The following is an 18,838-nucleotide window of genomic DNA, read 5'->3' as shown; positions in this document are numbered from 1 at the left end:
AAATATGACAATAAAAGTAAAACATCTACACATTTAAATACTGTTTGAATATATAATATGGTTTATTGTTATTTTTCATCATCATCGTAGATCAGTGGAAAGACAGGAGACGGCAAGTAAACAACTTATCAACACTGTGTATTTTTATCAAAGCAACTGTAAGCGGTTTACGTAGAATATTTCCTGGACATTAATTAAAATACATAAACATTTGGAATGTCTTTCCACACAAAAACAACATCTTACAAAACACAGACACACAACTATAAACCATGATCGTAAGATTATATTTGATAATTTCTAAACTTCTGGAGGAGGCCAGACGGAGGGTCACCGGTCCAGCGGAAGCGCTGATGACATTGGTCTCCTATGTAGAAACGATGAAGGTGGTTAATATCCTTTTTTAGACCAGTCCTCCATGTCACTTTCAGAGCGTGACGTACCAATATATGAGGAGCTCTCAGAGGTGTTTCCAGGTTTACCATGGTCCTCTTCTCCGTGAGAAGTTTCTGCTCGTGCCGCCTCCAACATGGGCTCCTTCTGTTTTCTCACCGCCCAGTGCATCGACTGCAAATAGACAAGAAAGAAGCAGAATTTTAAATTATCTTGAGTAACAATTACAAACGAAGTAAAACAAGTTCACACTCACTGTTCTCACAGAGTCGTTCAATGCGAGCCAGTCGTGGAACGGAATCGTGATTCCACTTCTTTTCCAAAGGTCGTAGTTCGTTCTCTTTGATTCGTCACACAACACCTCCTTTGCATCTTGTAACTTCTGGAAATCTGTCACTTTCAAATGCAGTGGACATTTTCTGGTTGTTACAAACTATTTGCTGTAAAAAATAACAAAGGGAAATGTATAATAATGTGATGCTACAAACCTGCTTGTGGGTTGTCGGGATGTTTGTCCGGGTGACAAGCCAAGGCCCTGATTTTGTATTCACAGAGAATCTGTTCAGTCTGCAACGCAAAAGATACTAATCTCATTCCCACAGTCAAAACATATATGAATAAATTCTGTCTATCTTCGTCTGTCTGTCTGTAAATGGTTGCTGAGTCTGAATGCCCTACAACAGGCTGGGGGCCTTTCCAGGGTGTCCCCTTTCTCTAGTAGCTTGGATAGGCTCCAGCTCATTGTGCTAGAAAATTAATATTTTGAACTAACAGGCAAATATTATTAGAAATGTCTAATTTTAATTCCTGGTGACAAAAAAAAGAAATGTCAATGAATCAACAGGTTGGCATCTGAAGTGAAAATAAATCAGTAATTTCTTAACTTTAGCTTTAAATATTTTTCAAGTAGTCATACAAATTCGTCAATGATGACGAATAATAAAATACCGTCACGATGTGCGTGTACATGTAAATGACGCAAACGTTCAAAGCAATAGACCAACCCTGTCTTAACTGTCAAAACTTACCGATGATAACTCATCACATCCTAATATTCCGTAATAATCCTCCAAATCATTGGGATTGACGCTCAAAAGCGCTTCCATTTTTCTTTTTTTTTTAAACAAAAAGCTTTTTTGCGGCTCTGACCAGATCCAGGAGGATGTTGATGCCCTGATGGTGTTTCCAATAACGTTTTACCAAAGCGACAAAGGTGTGAAGTTTATAAAAAAAAACGTCAGAAATCCCGACGACAGGTCGAGACTGACGCGATCTTTTTTTTTTCCACATGTGACTCATGCTGCGTTCAAGTGCTCTCCAGGAACCTCGTTAGTTTCGTGACGTCAGCGTCAAACAATGAGGCAGTACGTTGGAAATATAACAGGTCGCTACAGGTCCATCTGTGAATACTTGTGTTATATGCTGATCGTTTTACAATAATCTTTTTCTTTTTTTAATCGTAAAGTTTCAGCTTAATGATGAGAAAAATCTTGGCGTATTTGAAGGCGGCGTTATTTTGTTATGGTTTCATTTAAGTGACGCAATAGGGGCGTCCCCTCCGCCGCCATTGGTCGACCGCGAGTCACGTGACGTATGCAAATGAGCCAGCTGTCTGGGAGGAACGACCCGCTGAGCGGCTCTGCGGGCTGAAGATGGCGGACGGAGAGAGCGAGAGTCTCGGAACGGCCCTCTCGGTCGGCTCCGATACCGGCGAACCCGCCGCGAAGAAGCCCAAAATCACCGCCCAGAACCACCGCGGACTCGGCGTCGCGGAGGAAGGACGTTCGTCGAGCGTCTCCGGCGCGGGGGGCCGGGGGTCGGCGGGGAAATGTGCGCCGCCAGCGGAGATGGAAGCTCCGCCGGTGATGGCGCTGGAGCAGGAGGCCCCAGGAGCGCCAGGCCGAGACAACAATGGACCCGGAGCCGAGCTCTCGGAGCGACACACACCAGCGATAAAACCAGACGCTGCTTTTATTGCCGGCGAGGACTCCCCGGGTAGGTTTTAAAGTGGCGCGTATTCACTCGCTCGCTGCCAACTTTTGCCGGCAAAACTGTCTCGAGTCTAGACTTTAAAAAAAAGTGTTAAATTAAACCGGACAAGATGAAGTAAATCGTAATGTGTTGATGTGAAGATCCGACACGTGGATTTGTGACATGTCTGGACGTATTCGAAGTCAAAACTTTTGAGAGCCAACTTTTTTTTTTTTGGGCGTGTTGGCGAGCATGGGCTGCCTTTAAATGGAATCACTCCCCGTAGACTTGTGGCTCACTTTTTAAAACTACCTTCTGTGTGACATGTTTTTCAGACGCACTCGGACACGGGTTTCTGTCCACGTCCAACGGTCTGGCTGTCACACCCGAGCACGTCAACGACGATGACAGGTCCTCGCACGCCAGCTCCAGCGACTGGACCCCGCAGCCCCAGATAGGTGAGGGTGGGTTTGGTAGATTCTCTTTAGGGTGTGTGTCATGAGTGTTTGAACTGCACAGAGGGTCATCTACGAATAGTCTTTTGATTTTTATTTATTTTTGATGTCCACAAGTGTACATTTATTTTTTGAAACTTTATATTTGTTCTATCTGTAAACGTGTAATTTTAACTTGCAAAACAAAAATACCTTCTTTTTTTAACTGAAAAGTCTCAGATACGCATTCTTTACACAAAACCTTTCAATTCTACTAAGATTAACAAATGCCCAACAACGTCTCTTCAATAGTAACATTGATGATGTAAGACATCACATGGTTAAAAAAAAAAAATAGTCGCCCTGAAATTCTTTAAAGGCTAACAACTCTCCTGACTCGCTCACATGTTTCAAATGTTAAAGTCTCCAAAATGCAGTAAGTCCCCCATCATGACCATGATTTAAAGTTATTACTTTATAAAGTTCTTATAAAGTCAGAAATCTTGGCGAATGAGTGGTTACGAGAGCAGAGTCCATTATGACTTAATATTGCCTTCACTCCTCCTCCAGCCAGCTGTAATCACTCCCGCTTTGTTTATACAACAAGTCCCTTGGAGGTGGAGACCCCCGGGAATTGATGACACGCGGTGACAAACCTTGAGGCTTGACTAATCACAGCAGAGTGGGCAGGGCTTAAGAAAATTTTGTAAAATGTAATGATAAGATAGTTTTGTTCAAACAGACACTGATGATAAAAAAGAACATATTAGTTGAACTTCAATTTTGTCTCTTGCAACAAACTTCTCTTTCGTAACGATTTAAGTACTTGTAGATCACCCTCCGTGCTTTTACAAATATTAATGACACGAAAAAAGCCCGTAATATTCGAGCTAACATGTCTCGGGGTCTCAGGCTCCTACAGTTTCATCCAGCAACACATCCGAGAGACGGATCCGAGGACCATCCTGAGGGAGATGCTTCCAGAGTATGTTCTCCCTCCGGACCTGGACGACATGACGCTGTGGCAAATCATCATCAACATCTCCGAACCGGCCAAAAGAAAGAAGCGAAAAGATATAAATACATTGGAGGATGTGGTCCGACTACTCAAAGAAAGTAAACGGATCCTTGTGTTGACCGGCGCAGGGGTGAGTACCAGCAGGGGTCAGTGAACTCTTAGCAGTTTTTTCAAATTTATAACATAATGAATACAATAGTAAGATATTATTGAGACACTTGAATATTGTGTTTTTTTTCATGAAACTTTATTATTTTCAAAATTCTTTGTTTTTTGATTTGGCTTTAAAATGTTATTTCATTTATAGTGTACTTTTTTTTTTCAATAGTGTAAAATAAAAACATTTAATTGGAATTGAACATGCAAAAGTTTATTTGTTATTTGTTGCAATTCAACTCCCGTCACTAGATGGCAGCACTCTTATCCTCATCCACATCTAATGGAACAAGTGAAATTCCCATTAAAAAAAAAACGAAAGCGGTTACGACTTCGTCAAGTGTCAACATCGGAGTCAAGTACTCGACAATACTACAAAGTACTACATTATACTCTTGTATCACCAGATTCTTGCCATTACACTCACCTAGTGAACAATAGTTAAAACTCAGGCAAAAAACCTAACGTTACCATTTTTTTGAGGTTATTTTATAGTAAATAAAAGGGTTCTCGGGTCATGCGTCACCTCTGAATGACTGATGCACATTGATGGACTGGTTAAGCTAGCAGGTATAGCATTCAACTATACTTTTTTTTTTTTTAAATCAACTTTTGTAACAGTTTTCTATCCATCATGTGTTAACTTCAATCTAACGGATCATATCTAACGACCACAAATATGATGAATCACAACATACGATGTGAACTTTCCCACTTGAAAAGTCAAGATGCAAGTTGTGTTTGTGTGTATCTGACCGTCCTTGTGTGTCGTAGGTTTCCGTCTCGTGTGGAATCCCTGATTTTCGCTCCAGGGATGGAATCTATGCACGCCTCGCCGTGGATTTCCCTGACCTTCCAGACCCTCAAGCGATGTTTGATATTGAATACTTCAGACGAGACCCGAGACCGTTTTTTAAATTCGCTAAGGTTTGTTTTGATGCATCCTTTTTTTTTTAAATTGTTTATCCGACTGTCTTTAAAAGCAACTTTTTCTGCAGGAGATCTACCCCGGGCAGTTCCAGCCGTCGCCGTGTCACAAGTTTATATCCATGTTGGATAAACAAGGGAAGCTGCTGAGGAATTATACGCAGAACATCGACACGTTAGAGCAGGTCGCCGGAGTCAAGAGAATAATCCAATGTCATGGTGAGTTTTTACGAATACGAGCGTCTCTGCGCGTTTGCTCATCGATCGTCTCGTTGGTTTCAGGTTCATTTGCCACCGCGTCTTGTCTGATCTGCAAACATAAAGTTGATTGTGAGGCTGTGAGAGAAGACATCTTTAACCAGGTAATTATCTTCGTGTCTCTCGTCCAGGAGTTTATAACAAACTCCGAGAACTTGATTAAGAATTTAAACTAGAGCTGAACGATAATTGAAAATAATATAATTTTAATTATTTTTTCAATGTCCTCTTTTTTATGCATGTTTCATCTAATACAGTAAATAAGTAACTTAAGTAAAGTACAGTAAAATGTATTTATTTGTGATTGTTAAGATAAAGTTATTAAGGAATTTTAAGATAAAAGCAAATTAAGCATACTTTGAAATAAAGGGAGAAGGTTTATTTAGTTACTTTAATTACAGTTTTAAACAGATGAAATATATTCTCTCCAAACACTTTAAAAACTACTTTAAAAACGTGGTAAAAGTGTGGCGTAAATATATTTACTAGTCAATAATAAATCAAACTTAAGGGCAGAAACAACTGGTCACTTATTCTGCCTTTTCTTACTGCACATTTTTGCACAGTTGCTCTTGTTACTCCGTCATATTTATGTGCATCTCCTGTCATATACATTAATATATACATTTATTAAAATGGTAAATTCAACCGTTCAATCATCTGATGGATGGTTGATGTTCTTGTATATCTGAGCTGCTGTTCTTTGTAAAACAATACAGCAAATCGACTCTTTTCTCCAGTGTGATTGATCTCACCTAAAAACGACAATCAAACTCTTGATCTGTGTTCGTCTGCAGCACGTCCCTCACTGTCCACGGTGTCCAGACATTCCTCTGGCCATCATGAAGCCCGACATCGTCTTCTTCGGAGAGAACCTTCCAGAAATGTTCCACCGAGCCATGAAGCAGGACAAGGACGAGGTCGACCTGCTGATCGTCATCGGCTCTTCGCTCAAAGTGCGCCCGGTGGCCCTCATCCCAAGTACGTCGGCGTCTCTGCGTGATCGCGTTTGCAAGGGTGACCGAGCGTTTTGTCTTTCTTTACAGACTCCGTCCCTCACGAAGTGCCTCAGGTCCTGATCAACCGGGAGCAGCTGCCGCACCTCAACTTCGACGTGGAGCTGCTCGGAGACTGCGACGTCATCGTGAACGAGCTCTGTCACCGGGTGGGCGGCGAGTTCGAGCAGCTCTGCTTCAACACCGCCAGGCTCAGCGAGATCACAGAGAAGCCTCCTCGACTCCAGGAGGCGCCGGCGTGTTTGTCCGGCGACGTGGCTCAGCAGCACGAACACACGAACTCGTCCGTCAAGCGCCCCGAGGAGACGGAACGTCGGAAGGACAGGGACACCGTTAAGAATGAAACGCCTCTTCCAAACGATCGGTCTCCACGTGAAGAGTGTCCCGCACAGCAGGAGGTACAAACGGCAGCAGAAAAAGAGGAAGAAGAGGAAGAAGAAGGAGAGGAAGAGGAGGAGGAGGAGGAAGAAGAAGACGGAGGAGAAGAAGGGACAAAAGACAGCCCTGAAGAAAGAAGAAGAAGAATCTCCAGACTTGATTTCAGACGACGCTGCTGGATGAATCGGATCAACAGCAGTCCCATCAGCAAACGTCTTGAGAGTAAGAAAATACTCATAGAAAGTACTGTTGGAAAGATGTTGTCTTCTCGTCTTGACTATTGCAACAGTTTGTTTTCATGTCTAAACCGAAGAAGGATCTGTCTCGTGTCCAGTTAATACAAAACTCTGCAGCGAGAATTCTGACCTGCTCTAGTAGAAGAACTCACATTTCCCCGATCCTTAAATCTCTTCACTGGCTGCCAGTTTTTTTAGGATCAACTTCAAAATTCTGTTTCTTACTTTCAGATCTATTCATGGTCAGACTCCTCCTTACATCAGTGATCTGATCCAGACTTAAACCCCAGCTCGGGCTCTGAGGTCTGTGGATCAGAATCTACTGATGGTTCCTGAACACGGTTCAGGACCAGAGGAGAGAAATCCTTCCAGACTGTTGCTCCTAAGCTTTGGAACGATCTCCCTCTGTGTTTGATGATCTACTGACTCCTTCAAGAAACATCTGAATTCATACTTATTTGAGCTTTTCCCTGATTTTTCTGAGACTCCTTTGTTTGGCTCGTGTTATCTTGACCTTTTAAGTATATATTTTATCGCATATTGTTCTAATTGTTAAAGCGCCATGTCACCCTGGTCTAGGAAAGCGCTCTACAAATATTTCTTACTTACTTACTTGGAAAGTAAGTTACTTTCTGACTCAAGCTGTTGCCGGATCTGTGAGATAGTTTCCAGCCTCAACACATTAAACCTACCTAACAGAATAAAGATGGAAAACTCAACTGCCACCAGCAAAATAGTAAAAAAAAAAGACTGAATCATACAATTGTAAGCTAATAGAAGTCCACCTCAACACCTCTTCTACATACAGTTTTCTGTTAATGTGACCTATAACGGTGCGTTCCAAGGAGTCAATCTAATGAGAATATATGTAATCTAAATATACAATCCTTACAAATACACATCTAAAGTTGTGTTTGATTTCTCCACCAACAGCCGGTCAGTACCTCTTCCAAGCACCGAATCACTACATCTTCCACGGCGCCGAGGTTTACTCCGACTCCGAAGACGAGACGTCGAGCTCCTGCGAGAGCGACAGCGACGAGTCGGAGTGCAGCGCCGACGGAGCCGAGGGCGACAGCGAGCCGGACGACGCCTCCTCCTCCCCCCCCGCCGACGCCGCCGCCGACGCTTTCCCGGAGCGGGACGGGGACGAAACCGACCTCAGAGACACAACGTCACGACACACTTTAACCAGCGAGGCGCCGACGGACAGTACACGTGAAACCACTCGGAGCACCTCACACCTTTAAATGTCCCGTCGCTTCTTTTTTTTTATATGTTTCATATACTTTGACTTTCTTCAACCTTCTTTTTCATAAAGTTGAAAACCCGCTCGAAAGACTTTGTGTGAATATGCAGCGAAAATTCTTCTGTGGCCCGGTTCAGGTCGCGCGTCGTGTTCTAAAAACATCTTACTGTAATGCTTGTTACCAAATGAAGAACAGTAGATTCGTTTCTTGTTTGGCATGCTCGTCCTGTGTGTCCACAAGTCTTTGGAAAATGGCACATCTCTGATTCAGAGCCCATGGAAAGTAAACCCTGCTCGAAACGACGCGTGGCAACAACTTTCTGCGGTCGGATCGATGAACACAAAAATCAGCATGAGGCGATTGACTTGAATATTTTATCACCTGCAATACGACCCGTCGTTCAACTCTGCCGGCGAGAGGTGTGACAGAAGTGTAGACCAAAGAAAAGAATGCTTCATACACACATATTTATGTGAAGACCGCACCAGTCTTGGACAATATAGCAAGGTGTTCCTGTTGACATGTGGCAGCTACTTTTTACGGTCGAGCTTCATATTTTTATACCAGGATGTGAGTCATACTCGTCAGAGTAGATGATAGTTTGTATCTGTATATACGTCTGAGATGTAAACAAAAAAAAAAAAGTGAGCCTTCAGATTAAAACCAATCTTTTTCTTTTTTTGTTTTTAAGTGTGTCTTCTTTTCTTTTGTCTACATAAAAGCGGCAGAAGGTGTCTTTCCACCAGAAGAGTCGTGGGCTGGTTTACATGTTGACTGTAGAACTAGTGCCTGTTTATGTTTTTTACTTTGGAGGAAAAAAAAACTCCACTTTTTTGCACCGTTTTATGTTCTCTCTTCTGGGATTCTCAGTAAAATGATGAAAATCAGAGATGACTCGTTTGTTTGTTTGCACACAAGAAAAAGACACTGCAGCTAAATTAAATAACACAATTTTATATCAATTAAGATTTTAAAATAATCTCACAATTTAGAATTCAGCAAATGGGGTTGTTGTCAGGACTGTGGATAAGTTTTAATCACTTAAAGTTAAAACAGATGTGTTTGTGGTATCCCTTGCGTTGTCTCTGGGTCAAAGTGAACGACCTCCACCACTGCATATGTATCCATGGAAACCAGGAAGATCTTTAATTGTCCTCAATGACAAATAATATTGATTTTTTTTTTTAATTGAATGGAATTTATCAAGACATTTAAAAGATAAAAAAATACTGTTTTATTCAGGGATTAAACCTAATATGTTATTAATTGTACATTACTAGAATAAATATGAAAAATAAGATAAGAAAAATTTGATTTACAAGGACAAAAAAATATATACAATTATGAAAATAAATTGAAGTTATATTCATTGAGTGATTCTCAGTATATTTTGCAAAGATGTGACTAAACAGTGAATAGCTTACATAATAGATGTTTTTCTTTCTAACAATTTGAGGGTTAAGAAATATAATAAACTCTCTTCCACCAGACCTCCAAATCTGTGACCTTCTCCCTCTCTTTAAATCCCAACTTTAAACTCACTCTTTCATCGTGTTGTGTTGAAAAGTAACCCTCTTGATTTCACTTAATTCTTTGATTTTATTTTTGGTTTCCGTGAAGCGACTTTGGGTTTTTTGAAAGGGGTTTTAAAAAAACAAACACTATTATTATTACTAAGTTCAAGTAACACATTATTTTATCTGACTTGAATCTTTCTTGCGACTTTCATCTTGAAATAAATGTTAATATATTCCTTAATCTCGTAAAACATGTTTTCATACGATTTAATCTTGAAATAAATATATTTTCTACAAATTTCATTTTTTAATAAATGTAAATATATGACTTTAATCTCGTAATAAATATATTTTCTACGAATCTCATCTTGTAATAAATGTAAATATATGACTTTAATCTCGTAATAAATGTATTGTTTACCACTTTCATCTCTTAATAAATTTAAATATTTGACTTTAATCTCATAATCAATGTATTTTTTTTACCACTGTCATCTGTTAATAAATGTAAACATATGACTTTAATCTCCTAATAAACATATTTTCTACGAATTCCATCATGTAATAAATGTAAATATATTACTTTAATCTTGTAATAAATTTATTTTATGCCACTTTCATCTTGTAATAAATGTAAATATTTGACTTTAATCTCGTTATAAATATTTTTTTATCACTTTCATCTTGTAATAAATGTAAATATGACTTTAATCTAGTAATAAATATATTTTCTACGAATTTCATCTTGTAATAAATGTAAATATTTGACTTTAATCTCGTTATAAATATATTTGTATCACTTTCATCTTGTAATAAATGTAAATATGACTTTAATCTAGTAATACATATATTTTCTACAAATTTCATCTTGTAATAAATGTAAACATATGACTTTAATCTCGTAATAAATATATTTTCTACGAATTTCATCTTGTAATAAATGTAAATATTTGACTTTAATCTCGTAATAAATATATTTTTTACCACTTTCATCTTGTAATAAATGTAAATATATGACTTTAATCTCGTAATAAATGTATTTTTTACCACTTTCATCTCGTAATAAATGTAAATATTTGACTTTAATCTAGTAATAAATATATTTTTTACCACTTTCACCTTGTAATAAATGTAAATATTTGACTTTAATCTCGTAATAAATGTATTTTTCTCCCTTCTTTCATCTTGTCATAAATGTAAGTATTTGACTTTAATCTCGTAATACATTTATTTTTTCACCACTTTCATCTTGTAATAAATGTATGTTTTTCCCTTCTTTCATCTTGTAATAAATGTAAATATTTGACTTTGATTTCGTCACAAATGCTCGCGACGTCTGGCGTTTCTCCCCCGCACCACTAGGGGACGTCCTTGGTTCGCCAAGACAGCGCCGCGTAGTGAAGAAGACGTCACGACGTGTCGTAAACAGCTGCGCTTTGATGGGGAGAAACTGACTCCAGCACTTTCTGCATGTTGGGCGGTTGAGCGGCGGAGCTGTGGACATGGAGGCCATGGAAGAGGACGGTGTGGACCTCAAGGACGACCACAACCACAACTACTGTCCCCCCCGTAGCGACGAGAAAGCCGAGAGTCACCCGAGGAGCAGAGCGCTGTCAGAGGCGCTCCCGCAGCCCGTGTGTGCGCCGGTGCCCGCAGGAGAGCCGGCCGGCAGGAGAGGCAAGATGTGGACCGGAGGCTCGACCTATATGGACTCGGACTCCAGCAGCGACGGCAGCGAGGTCAGCGAGCCGGAGGGGGGGTCAGCCCCGGCGTCTGGAGAGAGGGGCTTCACCCTCGACCCTACCTCCAAGTTCTGTGAGTTCACTTCCCGCGGAGCTGGACCACATTCACCGGGTTCTGGTTGAAATGCTCATGTTTAACGAGTAGAAAATATGTATAAATGTACTTTTCGGAGACGCGCCAGTATTTTTAATGACTACTTTAATAAAAGTAAACAATAGATAAGTGAGCGCCATCTATTGGTCTTTCCAACCACATATATTTTAAAGCTGTTGGTCACAGATTTGACAGATAAATAGATGGATAAACTTTATTGATCCCTCTGGAGGTCTGCTTTGGGAAAAGGTTTTTCCAGCTCACAGCAACACAGAAGATAGATTCATCAAAAACAATAACAAAGTGCAATAAAATGGACTTGCAAGATAAATAACATAGTAAGTAAGTAATTTTTATTTGAAGAGCGCTTTTCCAGACCAGGGTCACAAAGCGCTTAAACAATCAAAACAATATTCAATAAATGATATACTTTAAAGATCAAGATAAAACTGATATCACAAGGTAAGGTAAGGTAAAACTTTATTGATCCCTCAGGAGGTCTCCTTTGGGAAATAGTTTTTTAGCAATAGCCAGCAATTTTTCATAAACAATAAAAAATAATACATAAAAAATAAAATAAGAAGAACATAAAGAGGAAGAACAAGGTGACACAATCTAAGTCTAAAGACAAAGACAAAGGACATAGGTCAAGGAAAGAAAAACAACAAAGACAAAGATACAAAGACTATCATGGAACAGAACATCCAGATACTCTCACTCCACTCCTGCCCCCGAACTCAGAATTGTACAATTTAATAGCCCGAGGGATGAATGAGTCCCTGAGTCTATTTGTTTTGCACCTGGGTAGGAGCATTCGTGCACTCATTCTGCTTCTCTGCTCACTGATGACAGTGTTCAGAGGATGACTGTCATCATCCATGATGGACAGTAGTTTGTTCAATGATCTTCTCTCAGCAACTGTCACCAGTGAGTCCAGCTTCATTCCAACCACAGAACCAGCCCTCCTGATCAACCTGTCCAACCTGTTGACACTCCTCTTGGACACATTTCCACCCCAACACACCACAGCATAGAACAGGACACTGGCCACCACAGACTGGTAGAACATGCAGAGGAGCTTCTTGCAGATGTTAAATGATCAAAGCCTCTTCAGAAAGTACAGTCTACTCTGAACCTTCTTATATACATGGTCTGTGTTGCAGGACCAGTCCAGTTTACTGTCCATCCACACACCGAGGTACCTATAGTTGTCCACTATCTCCACCTCGTCGCCTCTGATGGACACTGGACGTGGCTTTGTCCTGGACCTCCCGAAATCCAAGACCAGCTCCTTGGTTTTTGAGGTGTTCAGCTGCAAGTGGTTCCTCTCACTCCAGTCCACAAAGTCACATATCGGACTCCTATACTCGTCTTCGCTGTTGTCCCTGATGCATCCAACAATGGCAGTGTCGTCAGCAACTTCTGGACGAGACTCAGCTCTTGTAGTTGTAGCAGAAGTCTGAAGTGTAGATGGTGAAGAGGAGAGGGGCCAGTACTGTCCCCTGAGGTGCTCCTGTACTGCACACCACAGTGTCAGACTTGATGTCCTTCAGCCTGACATACTGTGGTCGATCAGTAAGATAGTCCGTAATCCAGGAGACCAGACCAGGGTCCACATGCATCTTAGTCAGTTTGTCCTGCAGCAGAGTGGGTTGGATAGTGTTGAAGGCACTAGAAAAGTCCAGGAACAGGATTCTCACTGAACCGCTTCCTTTATCCAAGTGGGAGTAGGTCCGATGCAGGAGGTGAAGGATGGCATCTTCCACACCAACTGCTGGGGGTCTTGCGCGTGCTGGACTTGTGGCGTGAGATGTTTGAGGACCAGCCGCTCCAGTGTCTTCATCAGCTGCGAAGTCAGTGCCACCGGTCTGTAATCGTTCAGCACACTCGGTCGGATCTTTTTTTCACAACAGGAGTTCCAGAAAATCAGGGAAAAGCCTGAACAAATAAAAACGTCTTAGAATGTTTCTTAATCAGTCAAAGACAAGGGATACAAATATTAACATAATATAGAATCATACTTTCACTCCTGCCCCCAAACTCAGAATTAAGCAATCTAATAGCACGAGGAATGAGTCCCTGAGTCTATTAGTGTTGCATCATAGCATTGGTAAGTAAGTAATTAGTATTTATAGAGCGCTTTTCTAGACCAGGGTCACAACGTTTTTTAACAAATCAAAAAATAGCCAATAAAATAAATAGTTAAAAGGACAAGACAACACTCAGACAAACACAAGAGTCTCAGAAAATCAAGGAAATAATGGTTCAGTCCATCTGCCTCTCTGCTCACTGTATGTCGTCACTCATATATTGTAATTCAGCTTCAGTCCATTTAAACTTTTATTATTCCTAGAAAGTGTCTTTCATCGCTTCTATCTCTTTCTGCAATCATTTCTTTTTGCATTAAATGTGTCTTTGATGTCTTTTATCTCCACGGGTCTGAGCTCAGAAGGAGTTGTTATTTCCCAACTGACTTCAGAACCGTATGTCATGTTTTTATTTTTCTAAAAAATGAGGATCATATAATCCATAATCCCTCCGTCGACCCAAGCCGCTTCACTGCTGTATGTCGCCATCTTTAAAAACCTTTTTTCCTCAAATCTTTTCTTACTTTAAAGAAGTATTGAGAACCGTTTATTACATGGTTATTTTTCTGACTTCTGTGTAGCCTTCTTTAGATGTGTAATGTGATGTGTGTTATTTAAACACTCAAAAGAAAAAGAAAAGGGAATAATCATCTCTTGAAGTAACCTTAGTTAAATTTAAATACTGAAAATATGTTTAAAGTCTAATGTAAAACGATTCTTATTTATACTTTGTTATTAATTGATTTTAATTTCTACATGTTTTTAAATTAATGATCTTGGCTGCTGTGTGGTGACTGGAACCCACATTTTCTGAGTAAAGAATGAATGAAGGTCTCGCTACGTGTCTATCATGTCTTTATTGTTTGCATGAAGCTGGACTCACTGGTGACAATTGCTGAGAGGAGATCACTGGAAAAACTACTGTCCATCATGGACGATGATGGTCATCCTCTGAAAACTGTCATCAGTGAACAGAGAAGCAGATGGAGCACGAATGCTCCTCCCATGATGCAACACTAATAGACTCAGGGACTCATTCATCCTTGTGTTATTAGGATATTTAATTCTGAGTTTGGGGGCAGGAGTGGAGTGAAAAGATGATTCTATTCCATGTTAATCTTTGTATAATTTTCTTTTTTCTTTTTCTTTGATCTATGTTCTTTATCTTTAGATTTAGATTGAACTTTCTTCTTGGTATGGTTTCTATCAACTCCGTTGCTGTGTGCTGGAAAAACAATTTGCGGAAGCAGATCTCCAGAGGGATCAATAAAGTCCATCTATCCATTTTTCCATCTCTCCATCTATATAAAGTCAAATTGAACGCAAGGATTTCAGCGATATGTTTTCAGACTAATGGTTATAGAATTAAAAAAAAATCAGTTTGGTGAGATTCAAATATTTGCCGGTTTGAAACTTTCTAAAATCGCATCACATTATAAATGACTTTTTCCACATCTTCAGACCTGAATGCGATGGCAATGGAGGACTACAAGAAGAACCACTGGCCCAACCTGGAGAAGGTTATAGATCGTCTGCTCGTCCAGAATCCTACAGATCATATCTCGGTTTCGTACGCTCAGATTTACAGGTAGAAACTCGACTCAACCGTGTTTACTGACTCGCTAGGTTCACTTTCCTCATCTCTGGTTTTCTTCTAGTTATGTTTACAAGTGTGTGTGTCAGCAGCACTCTGAGCTGCTCTACAACGACTTGACATCCAAAGTGACGAGTCATCTACAGCAAGTTTCCTCCCATCTACAGGTGAGTTGATTCATTTTCAAAACCAGGGAATGTTTTCTCATATTCGTGTGATGATCTTTCAGGAAGTGCCACCTGAGGACTTCATTGAACACTTCAACGTGGTGTTGAACCAATACATGGCTTCTCTTCAGTGTATAGTCCCGGTTTTTGTCTATCTGGTAGGTGATTTCGACAGAAACTCAATTTCCTCACCTTGTTGTTTGTCTACATCAAGCCAAACGAATGAACTGAAAAATAAAAAAGGCTTTATATTTAAAACTTGCAGAAATATACCTAAAATTATTTTATAAAACGTAACTAATTGTATAGTTTAATTTTAGATTATTTGATTAATATGACATATATTACAATATGAATACTAAAATAACTAGGGCTGGAATACAAGTCGTATCCGAATATATTTAAGCTGAATATCAATATACGATCTCCAGGATATCAGAATATTTTTCCACAAAGTGAGGGGAAATTTTCAGTCAAAGCAAAGCAAAACATAGCATCTCAAAATAAGTTCTGTTGACTGTTTAATTTCTCTGAACAGATGCAAAAACCAAAAATGAACTTTTCTCACCTCGTTCATGACGAAGTTGGATGAATACGGAAATACTGAAATTGCTTTTTTAATTCTTTTATAAAGCACTGTTAGCTGCACATCTGAGAAAAAAGTGTCCTAAACGAAAAATAGCCAATAAAATAAGGTACGCCAATCTTTTTCTGAGAAGAATATAATGTCCTTCAAACTAACTATAAATGGTTTATTCAAATCCATTTTAACTTTACAGACGAACACAATATGACAAACCCTATATGAGAGCTTGTAGAGCAGATAGTATCATGGAATTTAATCGGCTCGGAATATATTTTCTTTGTAATTGATTATGATCCCGATTACGACGCGTGCGTATCCATGTCACATATGAGAATATTTCATGGTGTATCTTTTGTTTTCTCAGAACAAGTTCTACATCGAGTCCAAGCTGAACAGGGATCTGAACAAGGATCTGATGGACCTATTTGCAGATCAGGTGGCAGAAAAACATGTCCACACACTGATGCGTGAGTAGAGTATTGTAAAACTAACTTGTATCAAGACTTTATCGTCATCATCATCATCGATGACTCTTGTCACGCAGCTCTTCTAGTCAAAGCTCATTCCATGCCCTTTGAAGTGACGCCAGCGACCATGGCCAGTGTGGTCAAGGGGCTCTACAACCTCAGACCAGGTAAGAAATCCCTTTTTATCTCTTTAACCCTTGTGTAATATCAGGGTCAAGGTGACCCGGAGGCCTGAAAACAAATGTGTTTCAGCAACACAAGGGATACAAAACACTTTTTTTTCCCGGGCCTTCGGGTCACTTTGACCCTGAAATAACACAAGGGTTAATAAAACCTGCTCATAAGGATGAGTATGATGCGTATAACAATACAGGGAAAACTATATGATATATTGCAATACAAGGGTACATTTGTATTGTCTTGAGTACTTGAGTGTTGCGTTTTTAGAATTTACAGACTCTTAGTCTTAGTCTTAAACTGCTGGAGCCAACTGTATCCCCTCGACCTCAGTCATTGCTCGGCTCTTACGGGATTACAAAGTTCCTTTATCTGCGGAGGACGTAATGAGCGTTGCGATCTAACGCCATTATTATTTGCATGTTAATTGTAAATAAAAGATCTAAATATTTTTTTTATTGTACAGACTTCATTCAATTATAGACTATAAAACAACTACGATAAAATTAAAATTATTTAATAGCCAAAACCAAAACATTTTTTATTAACAAAAGTCGATTCAGTGCTGTTGAAAAACTATGTGATATCTAATCCTCTCAATATTTTGAAACAACGCTGCCCTACTGGCTGAAATAAAATGACTTTCCAACTCACTTTGTAACTCCGTGGTCGGTCTACAACATGTGCTGAAATCTTACAGTAGTTACGGTCATTTAAAGTGCACATAAATGTTTAATAAAAGGCTGTTTGATGTTTCCTCCTTCAGATTGGGCTCAGCTAGCTCCGGCCCTCTTCTCCGGATTCATCCCTCAAATCCACCCGCCGGCAGTGGAGTCCCTCCTGCAGGACTACGCTGCCCATGACCAGAAGCTGATGATGGAACTCTCAATGAACGGTTTCTCTCGGTCAGTAGTTCGACTTCTCGATGACACTAAACGATGACATAAAACTTAACTTGTCTTCTCCACAGAGGAGACCAGTCTCGCAAGAGAGCCAGCGAGGACTCTTGATGGATGTGTCGGCAAGACGAGCTGCACGGAGCAGCACCAGTGCCTCCCACACTTGTGTCACAAAGCAGGGTGTTTTTTTTTGGAGAGAGAACTGAGGAGCAGAGAGAGCAGGAGGCACATGGACCTTCCATCAAAGCTCTCCTGTGTCACATCTTACACTTTCCCTACAGCTGCTGTGTTGACTCATTGAGCTCAAGAATCTTCAGAGTCTTTCAATGTTGGCGACCCTTTGATAATGATTGTAACATGACGAGAAACCCTTTAACTAGGACATCTTTTTAATCTTAACAACTTTTGCTATAAAAACCTTCATATTTAAGACGTATGCAGAGCCTCGTGGATATAAATGTGAATCCGTTTTTTCTCGGGTCAGCGACCGAATGAGTTTTCCTTCTGCGAACCAGTGACTTCACCGCAGCAGTTTTGTATGCAATCGACAAACCACCATCACACACGGGCCGTCAAAGGATGGTTTTTAATGATTACAGACATTTGGACTTTGGTAACAAAGTAACTTACAACAGTATAAATGTCTGACTGCAACGGTACCACTTCAACCTTCACCCACACTCTCACTTTGTTTGCCGTTCTAAATTAATTGAAACTTTAAAGTTATTGTGCAAAATTGTGTGTTCCTCTTAAGAGCAGGTAATATAAGTGGAACAAGCGCCAGTAAATCTTTATTAGCGATACGTTTTTCTGTCATTCATTTAACATGATGTGTTGCGATAACTACTAATAGCAGCAGAGGGCGCTGTTGACAAGGAGACAAGCTGTTTTTTTGTCGAGGTGAAAGTTCTCACGTTAACGTGCAGCGTCTTGGATTTGCGGTTTTTGTCCGTCTTGCTTATTTCTAATGTGGAGTTACAGGAGCAGCAAATGATAACACTGTTTTAAGTGTCGGCTAGCTATTGCATTTGTGCTATAATATGTCCCTCAAATAAAGTTTTTTTTTTGATTCAGCACTGCCATTGAATTATTTAACTTTCAAAATCATGAACACAAAATGATCACTTCATTTAGATGACTTAAAAGTTGGCCCCTTAAGCTGTACTTCTACAAAACAACATTTCGATTTAAAAAAAATATGAATGTTATTTTTGTATTGTGACCCTCAAGAGAAGTGATATTCACCTGATAAAGGACAAGATGCACCTAACGCATACATTACTACCATCTATTTTAAAACGTTTTTTTTTTTCCTGAATTTGATATTTTAAATTCTAAGTTTGTTGTTTAATTGAAGATTTCATTTGCATTTTATTTTTCGATCTACAACAAATAGAAAGTGTTCCGGGTTGGTAACTAATTACTTCAATACTTGTATAAAGAATAAAGAAAGAATTTAGGCACTTTTCCT

General features: G+C 39.8%; 3 protein-coding genes across 3 annotated transcripts; 2 read left to right on the top strand and 1 right to left on the bottom strand.

Annotated features, from left to right (window-relative positions):
- Positions 1-38: 38 nt before the first annotated feature.
- On the bottom strand, positions 39-1,704 carry dnajc12 (DnaJ (Hsp40) homolog, subfamily C, member 12). The gene is made up of 5 exons (XM_087802736.1): positions 1,422-1,704; positions 882-960; positions 650-789; positions 444-567; positions 39-367 (listed from the first exon to the last, which is right to left on the bottom strand). Exons 1-5 carry the CDS (start codon positions 1,497-1,499, stop codon positions 285-287), a joined length of 504 nt encoding a protein of 167 aa, XP_087658862.1. The 5' UTR covers positions 1,500-1,704; the 3' UTR covers positions 39-284.
- A 298-nt stretch (positions 1,705-2,002) lies between these two features.
- sirt1 (sirtuin 1) lies at positions 2,003-8,924 on the top strand. The gene is made up of 9 exons (XM_087803203.1): positions 2,003-2,388; positions 2,700-2,822; positions 3,711-3,946; positions 4,747-4,899; positions 4,971-5,118; positions 5,182-5,261; positions 5,955-6,138; positions 6,204-6,773; positions 7,721-8,924. The coding sequence occupies exons 1-9, from the start codon at positions 2,046-2,048 to the stop codon at positions 8,035-8,037; spliced, it is 2,154 nt and encodes a 717-aa protein (XP_087659329.1). The 5' UTR covers positions 2,003-2,045; the 3' UTR covers positions 8,038-8,924.
- A 2,058-nt stretch (positions 8,925-10,982) lies between these two features.
- On the top strand, positions 10,983-18,443 carry cacul1 (CDK2 associated cullin domain 1). The gene is made up of 8 exons (XM_087802448.1): positions 10,983-11,369; positions 14,939-15,065; positions 15,136-15,238; positions 15,301-15,396; positions 16,189-16,291; positions 16,369-16,458; positions 17,235-17,373; positions 17,439-18,443. Exons 1-8 carry the CDS (start codon positions 11,057-11,059, stop codon positions 17,476-17,478), a joined length of 1,011 nt encoding a protein of 336 aa, XP_087658574.1. The 5' UTR covers positions 10,983-11,056; the 3' UTR covers positions 17,479-18,443.
- Positions 18,444-18,838: the final 395 nt, after the last annotated feature.

Source organism: Callionymus lyra, chromosome 11 (assembly GCF_982586985.1).
Source record: "Callionymus lyra chromosome 11, fCalLyr1.hap1.1, whole genome shotgun sequence".
NCBI lineage: Eukaryota > Metazoa > Chordata > Actinopteri > Syngnathiformes > Callionymidae > Callionymus > Callionymus lyra.
Note: the sequence above shows the minus strand (reverse complement) of the source record. Positions and strands in the feature narration are given on the sequence as shown.

Bases quoted from the DNA above. Each gene is read 5' to 3' on its own strand.
- cacul1 (XM_087802448.1), top strand. From the start codon at position 11,057: ATGGAGGCCATGGAAGAGGACGGTGTGGACCTCAAGGACGACCACAAC. The intron at 15,397-16,188 runs GTAGGTGATTTC...TTGTTTTCTCAG, and splicing joins TCCCGGTTTTTGTCTATCTG to AACAAGTTCTACATCGAGTC. The intron at 16,292-16,368 runs GTGAGTAGAGTA...CTTGTCACGCAG, and splicing joins ACATGTCCACACACTGATGC to CTCTTCTAGTCAAAGCTCAT.
- dnajc12 (XM_087802736.1), bottom strand. From the start codon at position 1,499: ATGGAAGCGCTTTTGAGCGTCAATCCCAATGATTTGGAGGATTATTAC. The intron at 790-881 runs GTTTGTAGCATC...TGCATTTGAAAG, and splicing joins TCCCGACAACCCACAAGCAG to TGACAGATTTCCAGAAGTTA. The intron at 368-443 runs GTACGTCACGCT...GTTTCTACATAG, and splicing joins TGAGAGCTCCTCATATATTG to GAGACCAATGTCATCAGCGC.
- sirt1 (XM_087803203.1), top strand. From the start codon at position 2,046: ATGGCGGACGGAGAGAGCGAGAGTCTCGGAACGGCCCTCTCGGTCGGC. The intron at 3,947-4,746 runs GTGAGTACCAGC...TGTGTGTCGTAG, and splicing joins TTGTGTTGACCGGCGCAGGG to GTTTCCGTCTCGTGTGGAAT. The intron at 4,900-4,970 runs GTTTGTTTTGAT...CTTTTTCTGCAG, and splicing joins CGTTTTTTAAATTCGCTAAG to GAGATCTACCCCGGGCAGTT.